Here is a 15180-nt window from a genome sequence, read left to right as displayed (position 1 = left end):
TACCCAGATCGCCCCTGGAGCCTTTTTTAAATATTGGGGTTACATTGGCCACCCTCCAGTCTTCAGGTACAATGGATGATTTTAATGATAGGTTACAAATTTTAACTAATAGATCAGAAATTTCATTTTTTAGTTCCTTCAGTACCCTAGGATACATACCATCCGGTCCAGGTGATTTGCTACTCTTTAGTTTGTCAATCTGGCCTACTACATCTTCCAGGTTCACAGTGATTTCGTTCAGTTCATCTGACTCATCACCCTTGAAAACCATCTCCGGAACTGGTATCTCCCCAACATCCTCAGTAGTAAACATGGAAGCAAAGAATTAATTTAGTCTTTCTGCAATGGCCTTATCTTCCCTAAGAGCCCCTTTAACCCTTCGGTCATCTAATGGTCCAACCGACTCCCTCACAGGTTTCTTGCTTTGGATATATTTTTTAAAAGTTTTTATTATGAGTTTTTGCCTCTGTGGCCAACTTCATTTCAAATTCTCTCTTCACCTGTCTTATCAATGTTTTATACTTAACTTGACAATGCTTATATTTTATCCTATTTTCTTCATATGGATCCTTCTTCCAATTTTTGAAGGATGTTTTTTTTTGGCTAAAGTAGCTTCTTTCACCTCACTTTTTAACCATGACTGTAATCACTTTGCCTTCCTTCCACCTTTCTTAATGTGTGGAATACATATGGACTGCACCTCTAGGATTATATTTTTAAACAATGTCCATGCCTGTTGAACATTTTTAACCTTTGCAGCTGCATCTTTCATTTTTTTTCTATTTTCCTCATTTTATCAAAGTTTCCCTTTTGAAAGATTAGTGTTAGACCTGCAGATTTACTTATTGTCCCCCTTCCAGTTATTAGATTAAATTTGATCATGTTATGATCACTGTTGCCAAGTGGCCCCACAACCGTTACCTCTTTCACCAAATCCTGCATTCCACTAAGAATTAAATCTAAAATAGATCCCTCTCTTGTTGGTTCCTGAACCAATTGCTCCATGAAGCAGTCATTTATTACATCCAGGAACCTTGTCTCTAGCAAGTCCTGATGTTATATTTACCCCATAATATTGGGGTAATTGAAATCTCCCATTATTATTGCACTGCCAAATTGGTTAGCTTCCCTGATTTCTCTTAGCATTTCATCTGTCTGACTATTTTGTCCAGGTGGACGGTAGTATACTCCTATCACTATACTCTTACCCAACACACAAGGGATTTCTACCCATATAGATTCTGCTGAGCATTTAGTCTCTTGTATGATCTTTATCCTGTTGGACTCTATACCCTCCCGGACATAAAGTGCCACACCCCCACCAAGTTGATCCTCCCTATCATTGCGATATAATTTGTACCCTAATATAGCACTGTCCCATCCTCCTTCCACCAAGTCTCTGTGATGCCAATTATGACAATCTCATCATTTGCTGCTATACACTCTAACTCTCCCATCTTACGTCTTAGACTTCTGGCATTGGCATACAGACATTTCAAAGTGTGTTTTTTGTTTGTATTAACAACCTGCTTTTCAGTTATTAGGGATAATTCGGAAATCATTAACTTCAGTGATTTTTTACATATAGGCACATGGACTATATTTGGGATATATGTTGGGATGCCCTAACTCTCCTATTTCATTAGTATCCTTTAAGGATACATTTCTCTGAACCATGCACTGCTGAGTGACTGTCAGCTTTCCCCCTTGTTCTAGTTTAAAAGCTGCTCTATCTCCTTTTTGAAAGTTAGTGCCAGCAACCTTTTTCCACTCTGGTTAAGGTGGAGCCCATCCTTTCGGAAAAGTCTCCCCTTTCCCCAAAAGTTTCCCCAGTTCCTTACAAAACTGCCTCTTCCCTGCACCATCGTCTCATCCACACATTGAAACTCTGGAGCTCTGCCTGCCTCTGGGGACCTGCATGTGGAACAGGAAGCATTTCAGAGAATGCCACCCTAGAGGTTCTGGATTTCAGCTTCCTACCTAAAATCCTAAATTTGGCTTCCAGAACCTCTCTCCCACATTTTCCTATGTCATTGGTGCCCACATGTACCATGACAGCCGGCTCCTCCCCAGCACTGTCTATAATCCTATCTAGGTGACACGTGAGGTCTGCCACCTTCGCACCAGGCAGGCAAGTTACCAGGCAGTCCTCACGTCCACCAGCCACCCTGCTATCTACATTTCTAATAATCAAATCACCAAGTATGATGGCCAGCCTAACCCTTCCCTCCTGGGCAGTAGCCCTGGGAGACTTGTCCTCAGTGCGAGAGGACAATACATCATCTGGAGAGCAGGTCCTTGCTACAGGATCACTTCCTGCTACACCAGGGTGATGTTCTCCTACTGGGAGACCTTTCTGATCCAAGGCAGCACTGGGGCTGCCAGACTGGATTTGGGACATGGCTACTATGTCCCTGAAGCATACATTGTTATATTTATCATTGTTATATTTATCATTAAGATGATTTGTTTTAATTTAATACTGACTGAATCTTGAACGTCTTAATGTTCATGAGAAAGTGAGAAGATAATTCCTCAATTTCGACCCAGATGTAAAATACAAACTGCACCCATGAATTCTATCAATGCATTCTACAATTATTGACCTTGCTGTTGCTTCTTGGCTTCCCTTATGCAGAGTATATTAATTATTTAAGAAAATGTGGTAGTTTTATGATGCTTACAAGAGAGTGCAAATTGGGAAGGGATTTCCATGGGTAAATGGAAATTTATCTGCCAAAAAAGCACCTGTAAAAATTGTACTCCCCCATGCAAGGATAAGGGGCAGTGCCGGGTGTTAGGACGGTCTGAGTGAACTATGCACAGGGATATCATTTTCAAAATTTCCATGCATTGTTTACTCTGCATGCTTTGTACCTTCATGGATATTTTCCCTTTGGAAATCAGCTTGCAAGCACTGCAAGGAAGTAAACATTGGCCTCCCCAAGTGTGGACTTGTTTTAATTTCTGGCATAATTTGGGATTTTAGTCCAGATTGCTAGAGTTGCACTAACTCACTGCTACATCCATTGTCTGATCGAGATTTCATAGTTTCCATTTCTTATTGTTTTTTTTAGCGGTCTGCAGCCCTCCTTGTAAAAATGGCGGTCATTGCATGCGAAATAATGTTTGTACCTGCCCTGACGGCTACACTGGGAAAAGATGTCAGAAAAGTAAGCCAGTACAAAAAATATTTTTCTTTCAAACTTGCCAACAAGGGATCAAGCAAAAATCACTATTTGTTGTAACTTTGGACTGAATGATGCATTGTAATTTTAGGTGTCTGTGAACCAATGTGTATGAATGGAGGAAGATGTGTGGGGCCAAACATTTGCTCTTGCCCATCAGGTTGGAAAGGAAAAAGATGCAACACACGTAAGTGACTTATTCTGTTAAAAATTAGCATGGGAGAGAAAAAAAAAATAAGGGGGCAATGCACAATGCAGCCTATGCACACAGCACACAATAAACAAAACAGCCTTGTAGAGCAAGCACATGAAAATAAAAGCCTTAGGATGTCATTACAGTTTATACTCAACATGTTTTCAAAAACATGTCAAATAAGATTCGAAAGACTAAAAGAGTGTCCCATGTATAGTAAAGAGGGTAACCATTAAATAGCAGGTGTGTTGGTATATGGAACAGGGATGTGCATTTAAGACAACAGAGTATGTAAATTGTTTCCATATGTTTAATGCCAGTGATGGTGAACCTATAGTAGGGGTATCACAATGGAAATACAGATTCATTGTGCTTGTGCTTAAGAGAAACAACTCCCAAATGGATATCAGGAAAGTCCCATCAGTGAAGTCCCTCCTTATACTAGCACTCACCCGCCTGACAGTTTCCTTCTTTTGCCACTTTAGAGTAACTGCATTCATAAGAACATAAGAATTTTTATGCTGAGTCAGACCAAGGTCCATCAAGCTCAGATGTCTTTTAAACCCGCGATGCTAGTCACCTTGATCGCATCCTCCTAAGTTAAAGAGACCATTACTTCATAGTGTGCTGAGTGAAAAAGGACTTTCAGCAATTTAATTTGAATCTGTTGGTTGTTAGTCTCTTGGAGTATCCCCTTGTTTTAGTATTATTTGAAAGGGTAAATAACTGTCTTTTATTTACCCATTCTACCCCACTCATGAATTTTTCTATCATGTCCCTTCTCAGCCATCTCTTTTCCAAGCTGAAAAGCCCTAGCCTACATAGTCTATCATCATAGGAGAGCTGTTCCATCCACTTTATCATTTTTTTCACCGACTTCTGCAGCATTTCTAGTTCTGCTATGTCTTTCTTGAGTTGGGACAACCAGAACTGCAAGCAGGACTTAAGGGGGTAGATATTCAAAGATGATTGGCTAAATAAGGAGGTTATTTTCCCAGTCGCATTATGGCCTTTTCGCACGTGTTTGAAAAAGGTGTAGTTATTTGCGGTGTTAAAACTGTGTGATATGGCTTTATCACACTTTGTGATCTTTTCACAAATAGTATTGAAAGAGAGAGAGAGAAAGAAAACCTAGCTGTCAGGCCCTTATAGTAGTTAGGAATTTATACCTTTATATGAGGCCCACCTAGTAACTGGAGGTGAGGTTTAGTTAGTAGTGTAGGAGTTAGGGGCCACTTTGACATTCAGAGTGAGATGTACGAACAGAAGAGTACACTCTCTTATTGTACAATGTTATTGTACACTCTCTTATTGTACAATGTTCTCTCAACCTAGCTTGATGTTACCCAGGTTGAGAGTCCATCAAGCTAGGTTGAGAGAACATTGTACAAATCTCATCTTTGTGTGAGTTTCCTCACTCCGTAGGTCATCAAATCTTCACAAAGTGTACTGTTCTGTTCGTTCGTCTCACTCTTAATGTCAAAGTGATAGTCTCTCTCTCTCTCTCTCTTTCTCTCTCAGTTGTGGTGTGCTAAGATAGTACACTTTGTGATAAATAGGTTATTACCATAAAACATGCCCCTCTTCCTATTGCATGTGATAGTTTGACAAATCTAGGCCTAATTAGCCAGAAAAGATTTAAACAGCAAATTTACATGGGATATTGCACAGCTATGCTGCTGAATATTGCTAGATAAGTCTAACTTTAGATGTATTATTTAACAGGTCTAACTTATCCAATAGGTTTGACCATATAAGACTGAATTTTGCTACTTATCTAGCTAAGTTAATCAGATAAGTAGGTCCTCCCTGGAATGCCCATATCCCACCCACCACTTATCTGGCTATCTACTTAGCCAAATGAATAGTTATCCAGCTAAGTGGCAGCCACTGAATGGGACTGGATATTCACCCACTACCACTTAGCCAGATAAGTGCCTACTTATCTGCCTAAGTAACGCTGAATATCTTCCTCAAAGTTGACTGCACCATGACTCGAGACAGAAGCAATGTGATTTTTCTGTTTTATTCTCCATTCTTTTCTGACCGCTGCAACACACTGAGCCAAGAATTTCAACTTATTGTCCACAAGGACTCTTAAAGTCCTTTTCTTGGGAAGTAACTCCCAGTACAGAACTCAACATCCTGTACCTGTAGTTGGGATTTTGTTTTCCTATGTGCATCACCTTACAATATTCTACATTAAATTTCATCTGCTATTCAGTTGCCCAGGCTCCTAGTACCCCACAAGGACGTTCTGAAGTTCCTCACAATCCATTACTGTTTTAACAAATTTAAATAATTGTGTGTAATCTGCAAATCTGATCAACTCACTTATTGTTCCCTTTTCCAGACCATTTATGAATATGTTAAACAGAATAGTTCCCATTACTGATCCTTGTGGTACTCCATTAACAACTTTTCTCCATTTGGAATACTGACCATTTAATCCTATCCTCTGTTTCCAGTCTTTTAAGCAGTTGCCAAGCCAAAAAAGAACACTGCTGTAACCTCCTATCCCATAATTTTCTGAAACGTTTCTCAAGAGGGACTTTTGTCAAACATCTTCGGAAAGCAGACTCATCAACAGACTCACCTTTAGCTATTTATTTATTTTAAAGCATTTTTATCCCATATCATCAAAAACATATCTGAGCAGGTTTATTTACATCTTCAAAAAATCCTAAAAGAATAGTAAGACAAGACTGCCCCTTACTAAAACCATGCTGAATCTTCCTCATTAACACATGTCTATCTATATGGACAGTGATTTTTTTTATTTAAAAATGGTTTCTACCATTTTGCCCAGTACCGACATTCAAGCTCACCAGTCTATAGTTCCCCGGATCAACCCAGGAGCACTTTTTAATTAAGTAGCTGTTCTACACTGATAATGAACTAAGTTAATTGACACATGAAAAAAGGAGAATGTGTAGTTAGGAAAACATATACAGCATTTCCTGGCGTGTAGCCAGATGGACTCAGGACAAATGGGATAGTATCCGCGTGCTAGCAGTTGGAGACGGATCTGACGTCAGCACGGGGGCGTGTATATATATCCCCACAGGAAGCGCAGCTGTTCAGTAATTTCCGTCTCCAAAGCAGTTTGGAGTGCCTGCACGCTGGTTCAGCGTGCTTTCCAGAAGTGGCCTGTACCCTTATGGAACCTTAATCTGGTTCTGGATTTCCTCGCGGGATCTACCTTCCGACCCCTTCGGGGCTTGTCTCTACGGTCTCTAACCCTGAAGTTGGTATTCCTGCTGGCCGTATGCTCCGCTCGCCGCATCTCTGAACTACAAGCGCTGTCCTGCCGTGATCCCTTTCTACGTATCACTTCGGAGTCTATCCATCTTCGGACGGTTCCCTCCTTTCTCCCTAAAGTGGTTTCACAATTTCATCTTAACCAAACCATATCCTTGCCTACCACGGTAGGTTTGAAGAAATCTGAAGAAGGCCGTTTATTACGCCATCTCGACATCGGCAGATTGCTGCCCAGGTATCTGACAATGACTCAAGACCTGCGGAAGACAGACCATCTGTTCGTCCTACACAGCGGGAAGAAGCAAGGTGAAGCGGCCTCTCGGCCCACCATTGCCCGCTGGATTAAAGACGTTGTCAGAGCCGCCTACGTGGAGGCTGGGAAGGCTCCGCCTCTACAGGTTAAGGCTCATTCTACCATAGCCCAAGTGGCGTCTTGGGCTGAATCCCGGATGCTGTCACCGGCGGACATCTGTAAAGCGGCAACATGGTCCTCCCTCCATACCTTTTCTCGGTTCTACCGTCTGGATGTCCAGGCCAGGGAGGACTCGGCTTTTGCGAGGGCGGTACTACATGGTCCTCAGGCAGCCTCCCGCCCAGGCGGGGTGTAAAGCTTTGGTACATCCCATTTGTCCTGAGTCCATCTGGCTACACGCCAGGAAATGTTGAGATTACTTACCTGGTAATCTTGTTTTCCTTAGTGTAGACAGATGGACTCAGCATCCCGCCCAGCTGCCTGTGTACATGGGTTTCACCGATTCCAGGTAAGCCTTTGACATTTGTTTTCCTAAGAGCGTACACTCTGCCAATGTCCACGCCTTCCGGTTGGGAAGGCTGGCGGTCTCCAGCCACTGTCAATCGGTCAGGGGAAGCCTGTTTTCACTTTTTTCTTTACTTTTCATTGAGCGTCAGTACACACATCCATAACAGCTTTTGCAAGGAAGATTACTGAACAGCTGCGCTTCCTGTGGGGATATATACACGCCCCCGTGCTGACGTCAGATCCGTCTCCAACTGCTAGCACGCGGATACTATCCGATTTGTCCTGAGTCCATCTGTCTACACTAAGGAAAACAAGATTACCAGGTAAGTAATCTCAACAATATCTGAGTACTTATGCTGGGTCAGTTGACTGTATCTCAGCCCGCAAAGAATCAAGTTTTTTCTAGGACCAAAGGGCTACTGAAACTGAACTGAGTTAATAAAAAGGCTTGTTACAGGGTTGTATACAAATGTTGAATAAGCATTTAATATGTTAATCAAAATGCAGAGTTTACGTACTTTTAGTACTTTCAGTAAAATTCAGTCTGCACATTATTTATTGATTTATTTATTTACTTATTCATAAAATTTAGATCCCACCAATGCATACATAATCAATAAAAACAAACAAAAAAAACTTATAGCTTCTTAAAAGCAAAACAAATACTGATAAAGATTACAAGTCTGCAAGAGAAGATATCATATTGGCTACAGGAAAGTTTGCCTGATCAAATGGGTTTTTAATTGTCTTTTAAAATCATTTAAAATGTTATATAATGTTTTCCAGATCATTTTTGTTCTGGCATATATAGTAGCATTTTATAAGACCATTTTTATGTTCTTGAACAGCTATCTGTCTCCAGAAATGTCAGAACGGTGGGGAATGTTTAGGTCCCAACACATGTCTCTGTCCTCCAGACTGGGAAGGACCACAGTGTCAAACACGTAAGCTACTGAAAATGTTCATCTACTGAAAACGTTTCAAAAAAACATTCTGAAAACATTAAGAAATGTTATATTCAGAAACATTTAGACATAACTCAGAAGTTATCTGCCTAAATGAATTTAGCCAGCTATATTGTTATTCAGTTAAAAATTAGTCGGATAACTGGGAGACTTTTTGGAGGAGTTATGTTAGCCGTTTAAGGCCTAGATTTATCAAAATGCACTAAATACTGCATGTTATAGAAAAGGAGGTGTGTTTTATGGGAATAGGCAGTTTATTGCAATAATACCACATTGGGGGGGGGGGACCATGTGTACTGTGAGTGAGAGAGAGAGAGAGAGAGAGAGAGAGAGAGAGAGAGAGAGAGAGAGAGAACCTAGCTGTAATCCCCTAAACCTAGATAGGTATTTATATCTCTATGGGAGGCCCACCTAGTAACTCGAGGTTTAGGGATTAGTGTAGGGGGGTTAGGGGCCACTTTGACATTCAAAGTGAGACGTACGAACAGAACAGTGCTCTCTTGTGAAAATTTGATAACCTTCGGAGTGAGGAAACTCACCCAAAGATGAAATTTCTGCAGTGTTCTCTCAACCTAGCTTGATGTTACCCAGGTAGAGAGTGCATCAAGTTAGGATGAGAGAACATTGCACAAATCTCATCTTTGGGTGAGTTTCCTCACTCCGAGGGTCATCAAATATTCACAAGAGAGCACTGTTCTGTTCGTACATCTCACTTTGAATGTCAACGTGGCCCCTAACCCCCTACACTAATACCTGAACCTCACCTCGAGTTACTAGGTGGGCCTCCCATAGAGATATAAATACCTATTTAGGGTTAAGGGATCATGGCTAGGTTCTCTCTCTCACTCACTCACTCATAGCTAGGCTGGCTCTCTGGAGCTTCACAACACTCCCATCCCTAACTTCTCCTCTTTGCATTAACAGCACTTTTCACATGCAAAAACATCTTATAGCATTTTGATAAATGAGGGGGTAAGTTATCCAGCTAATGCCTATATTCAGAGTTAGCTGGATAATTTTTCAAGATTAGTCTGGTCCAACCAAAGAGCTGTCATAAAGTTAGCTGGATAAAGTTAACTGGCTAACTTTAAGATAGTGGCCATATACAATAGTGCAGATTACTATTGAATATGCCTCCAAAGTTAGCCGGATAAGTTTATGGTGGGGGTTAAGGTTAAGCGGGGGTGGGGGTGGGCTTACAAGCTGGCAGCGATCGCACCACTGCAGTGCCATCGCTGCCAGCTTTTGCACCCAATAGCGCCACCATGAAAGGTGGCGCTATTAGGCACGCTACCTGCGGCGATAAGGATTCTTACCTTTCGCCGTCAGTGACGTCGTTGCGGAGTCCTCCCGGACGCCACCCCAACCCCTCCCCTTCTGATGCGGACTCCGCCCTGATCTAGGTATCGCACACGAAAAGGGACTTTTCGCGTGTGAAAACTCTCTTTTTGTGTGCGATCCCTTTAGAAAATGACCCCCTAACTTTGCTATCCAGACGGTGGCTGAATATGGACCTCATTGTCTTTTCATAAGTTTACCATGCTATATTTATAATCATTAGAATGTTTTTACAGATTCAGTTCTGAAGAGGCTAATTATACTGTAACAAAGAAAAAATGTGTGCGCTATGTGTTTCAGCTATATGCAGTCCAAAATGCCTTTATGGAGGGAGATGTGTGCTGCCAAATGTGTGTTCTTGTCGCCCTGGCTACACTGGAGTGGTTTGTGGAAAAAAGTTACAGGTAACTGAAATACTGACAGTCTTAATGTGTAGGGCCCAATATTCAAAGTGTAATCAGCGCTATTAGCCAGATAAGCAGGACTAATGTGGCTAAGTAGTGGTCACTGAATATGCGCGTACCTTCAGCAACCACAGCTTAGCTGTATGAGTCCCTTATATGGCTAAAAGGTATGTGCATAAAAAGAAGGCATGTACTGGGCAGATTGGAGACAGAGCGAGTTGGACAGATAACGTATATGCCTAACTACTGATATTCAGAGTTAGCCATATAAATATACCTCTAAATTTAGATGCCCCATAGAGCAGGTCTAAATTTAGCCAGGTAGACTTATCCAGCTAAGGCTATCTTTGCGCACCTCTCTGAATCCCACGGTAACGGAGGGCTGAAGCGGGGGGGGCGGGCCTGAGAAAGCGCGGTGTTATCGCTACCGGCTTTCGCACTCATTAGCGCCACCATGAAAGGTGGTGCTATTGGGCGCGTTACTGGCGGCGATAAGGTGTCTTACCTTTTCGCCACCAGCGAAGTTTCCGTGGCGTCCGCCCCGACGCCACCCCGACTCCTCCTCTTCTCATGAGAAAAGTCCCTTTTCGCGTGCGATAGGGATAGAAAATGACCCCCTAAGTGAGCACGTATACATGTATATTCAGCGGCTTTGCCGGCCACTGAATATACATTTTATTTGTTTATTTATTTATTTATTTATTTTGTATACCGACATTCGATCGAGATATCACATCGGTTTCCAGATAACAGGTTGAATAGGGCGAGAACTGCCCTATTTTACATTGTAACAAGATAACAATTAATTAAACAATTAATAAATGAAACATTGTAACAGTTGAATATAATTAAATGTGGGTATAGAGTTATGGCAAATAGCCTATATACAATATGTACATAATGACTTGGTTACGAGTAGAATGGGAGACAGGGAAATGGGAGGAAAGGGAGGGGGAGGGGGAGAGGGAGAGGGAGGGAAAGGTGGGGGGAGGGGTGGTGAAGGGGGGGAGGGGAGGTTATGCGTTAGTGCAGGGTAGTAGTCAAGCGGGAAGGCTTTCAAGAATATGTATTTTAGGATGTTGGGGTTCAGGAGGGAAGGCTTTTAAGAACAGCCATGTTTTGAGCTGTTTTTTAAAGACTTGAGGTGAGGGTTCGTTTCTGAGATGTAACTTAACATCGTAACTTAGCCAGATTAGTCATATCCGGCTAAGTTACTTAAATGGCCAGCATTGAATATGAGGCCCTAAAAGAAATAAAAACAGAGTGCTGCAATGCCAGTACCAAATTTCGGGGTAGATGGATCATCATAAAATATTTATTTTATTTATTTATTTTAAAGATTTTATATACTATCAACCGTTTGCACATCGTATCGGTTTACAGATACGATGTGCAAAAATATTGCATACACACATCTGTACATTTGATTTCTGCAAACTTCAGGCATATTTTTAATTTACTTTCTTTGAACTTTTAAGCTATATTTCAGTTCAAATACTATGGCCTTCATTCTTCCAAATTTAGGTCTTTAGTAACATTTTCAGCAGAAAGATGTTCAACTGGCAAGTAAAAATATTCACATCCTGGAAAACTGAATAAATTACATTTATGTGGTGTTTTAAGGCAACTTCTATTTGGAATTAAGTAATAGATTATGAGTGTCATTATTATAATTTGCATGATCATCATTATCCCTTTAAAATATTTAGAATCACGTATAGTTAAAACTTATAAGGAATGTTTTCTTTATTTGATACAATTCTTGTTATGCACTAACTTTTCTGTACAAGGATGTATTCTTGTGAATAATATATAATCTTGAAAAATAAAAAATTACAAAAAAAAAAATATTTAGAATCACTCTCCTGACATCATCTAAACTCAAAAGGGCAAAAAGGGCATTCTTCAAAATGGGAGAAAGGCACCCTTTCCTCTATTCCATACTCAGGCTTCAGTCCTAGAAGTCCAAGAATCCTTTCCGCAATAAAACAACCAAAACCAGGAGCAGGCAGAGACATTGTGCCCCCTAAAAGAGCTAACTTAAAATCCACACCCTAAAATGATGGCACTGGGTTTTATACACTGAAACTCTACCATTGCAGTCTCCCATAATGGGATACTAAACCACAATACTCTTCTAATTCTGTTCTCCCCATAAACAGTGAGACAGTTCTCTTAGTACGAGCCCAAAGGGTTCTCTACATTAGTATGCACTACATGGGTGCACATAATAAAACAAATTTAATGTGCCCTAAAATAAAACAACAACAAAAAAATGAATTTAAAAACAACAAACAAAACAAAATAAGTAAAAAACTTTTAGCAGTGCATCCCTACAGATAAATGAAGAACTATCACTAAGAGTTACCTAGTGGTTACAGAAGTGGGCTACAAATCAGACAAACCAGTGTTCAAATCCTACTGCCACTCCTTATGACCTTGGGCAAGTTATTTCACCCTTCATTTCCCCAAGAATAAACATAATGGGAGATTTATTAAGCTGTACTATGGTGTAAATTTGTATTGTTGCACAACAAAAAAAAAAAATCTCACCACAGTACTTCTCTTTCCCATGCGATGGTTGCCCACTGCAGCCAGGGCTGCCGTTGCTTAAAAGACCAGCAGTCTGAAAAATCAGCCCACTCCCCCAAATATTAAAAATCACCCTGGCAGTCACATGGCAACCCCCACCCACTGCCCCCCTTGCCACCTTCTGCGAGAAAGTGATGGGGGCAAGGCCAGATTGGCACCATTTTGAAAAATCGCATTGCCAGGGACCAGGTTTCGGGAGCCACCCCAGGTCCTCTGCTGAGCATTGAAGAGTTACTTTTGAGGTACTGGGGGTTTAGGGGATAGGGGTAGGGAAGGTGAGGGGTTGAGGGGGATACCCTAGACCCCAGAGATTTAGGTATATTTAGATGTGGGGTGGGGAAGGTAAGGGGATTTTGGGAGGGTGTTTTGTCAAAGAGGCAACTTGGCTTTAATATGTGGGAGAGTTAGGGGAAGGAAGTGAGCCTTACTGCACAATTGGCATTACTTTATATTTTTTTTTAATTTATGAAGCTGTAGCTGCCTCAGAAGGTGGCGGGAGGGAGGCATGGGTGAGGTCGCCACTGACTCCAATAGTGATACTTTATTTATTTAGGGGTGGGGAGTCTGGGACCCTGCACCTTTCATTTTCCTGCAGGAGCATCAGGGACCCACATTAGCATCCTGATGCTCCCATGGAAAAATACCTACAGCTCCCTCAAATGAAATTAAAATAATGCAACTGACCTCTTTCTGAGTCAGCTGCATTATTTTATTTACATAGGTTAGCCTATGCACAAGCTGTTTTGCATGCATTAAGGACTTTAATGCATGCAAATGCATGCAAAGCAGCTTATTTCCATAGTGGAAGGAAATCTTTTGTTCACGCAATAGTGCCACGATATGACGATATCAAACGATAAACAGCAATGAATGCACATTGCATGCTGTTTAACTCACAATATCGCTTATCATGGCTTAAAAAATATAAGGCCTTAGACTGTAAACTCTGTGGGGATAGGGAAATACCTACAGTACCTGAAGTGCACTTTGAGGTGCATGAAAAAGTAGTCTATATATTAAATAAACAGTACAGATCCTTCTATGTCTTAGACTGACTGCATATGCCATTGCAGCTCAGTAAAGGGAGTAGGGATGGGAGCTCCCCAGAGGTGATGAAGTAGTGAATCTTTATAGCTGAAAAGACCTATATCTAATAATGTGAGAGAGAGCCAATCTAATTATTAATCCTTTTGATCATCCTAATTTCACATCTTTTCTGTTCTTGAACACTCCTTAAGTTCCCTTTAAGTACCCTGATTTTAGGTTACTAAGGAAGTGATCTTCATTTAAGAAGTGTTCACCCCTTTACCCTTTTCTTTCATTCTTTTATTTTTCTCTGTAATATTTTATGATATTTCTGTGAAGATTGATTCTTGTCTTTAATTTTTCATTTGTTTCACCAATTTTATATACTTCTTTTTTTGCATTGGATCATGTACACAACATTCGCAGAGAAACATGAATGTGAACATTTTATTTTGCATGTCGTTTTCATCTGTAGGATCCTGTGATATATTCTAGGGGTGGGAAGAAATACAGTTTTGTTCCATTTTTCATTTTGTTTTTGGGGGTGTTCCCCATGAATTTCATTTCATTTCATGTTTAGTTCATTTATTTATTTTAAAAAATGAAATAAACATTAAAAAATGGAAAAAAAGAAACAGGGCCTCCTGAGGCCTCCCATCCCTACCATCTATCCCTCCCACTCGAAAAAATGCTAGGGGCCAGGATCCTTTCAGGAACCTCTTACCCCCAAGTCTGGGAGGATCCAAAGTCAAGGCCTAGGCCCAGGCAGAAGCCTCAGCCTTGCGTAGGCTTAGGCCATGATAGGTCACCGTGATCTCAGCCTAGGTCATATGCAAGCCCAGGTGTTGAGGCCTGGTCCCAATGCCTGGGCCTAGGCATAGGCCCAAAGCTGAGGCTTGGTATAAAGACAGGGTCCTGATGCCTGGGCCTCTGCCTAGGCCAAGACCTGATTCTGGGGCCCAATTCAGAGGCCAGGTCTCAAAGCCTGGGTTTAGTCTAGGACAACACTGAGGCCTATGCCCAACATCGAGGCACAGTCCAGAGATTGAGTTGGGAAGCCTGGCCTTGGCCGAACCCAGGCCCAATGCTGGCGCTTAGTCAGAGGCCGAGTCCTAATGCCTGGGCTTTGGCCCAGGCCCGACGCTGGGGCCCAACCAGGAGCCTGGGTCTCAGTGCCTGGGCCTCAGCCTAGGACAAGTCTGAGGCTCAGGGCAGATGCTGGGGCCCAGTCTGAAGATTGGATCCTGATGCAAGAGAATTGACCCAAGGACAAGCCTGGGCCTAGAGCTTGGGCCTCGTAGATCCTTTTCACAGATTTTCTGTCTTCTTTCTTCTTCTTGAAAAAATGCTATCCGCTGGGGACGTGCCAGAATAAATTAACTCCAGTGTATCCTCTCCAGCGGACCTCACCATTTTGAAGTATGGCAGCTAATTGAACTGCCAGACATCAAAA

At 41.6% G+C, this 15180-nt stretch overlaps 1 protein-coding gene across 3 annotated transcripts in view; it reads left to right on the top strand.

The window, feature by feature from the left end:
- VWDE (von Willebrand factor D and EGF domains) overlaps positions 1-15180 on the top strand; it is a 268951-nt gene that overhangs the window by 229678 nt on the left and 24093 nt on the right. For all 3 annotated transcript variants that reach the window (XM_029588981.1, XM_029588980.1, XM_029588984.1), the window contains 4 exons: positions 3078-3173; positions 3280-3375; positions 8251-8346; positions 10006-10109. In XM_029588981.1, coding sequence (XP_029444841.1) covers positions 3078-3173; positions 3280-3375; positions 8251-8346; positions 10006-10109 — 392 coding nt within the window. The remainder of the gene's footprint in view (positions 1-3077; positions 3174-3279; positions 3376-8250; positions 8347-10005; positions 10110-15180) is intronic.

The sequence above is a fragment of the Rhinatrema bivittatum genome, chromosome 2, assembly GCF_901001135.1.
Source record: "Rhinatrema bivittatum chromosome 2, aRhiBiv1.1, whole genome shotgun sequence".
NCBI lineage: Eukaryota > Metazoa > Chordata > Amphibia > Gymnophiona > Rhinatrematidae > Rhinatrema > Rhinatrema bivittatum.
Note: the sequence above shows the minus strand (reverse complement) of the source record. Positions and strands in the feature narration are given on the sequence as shown.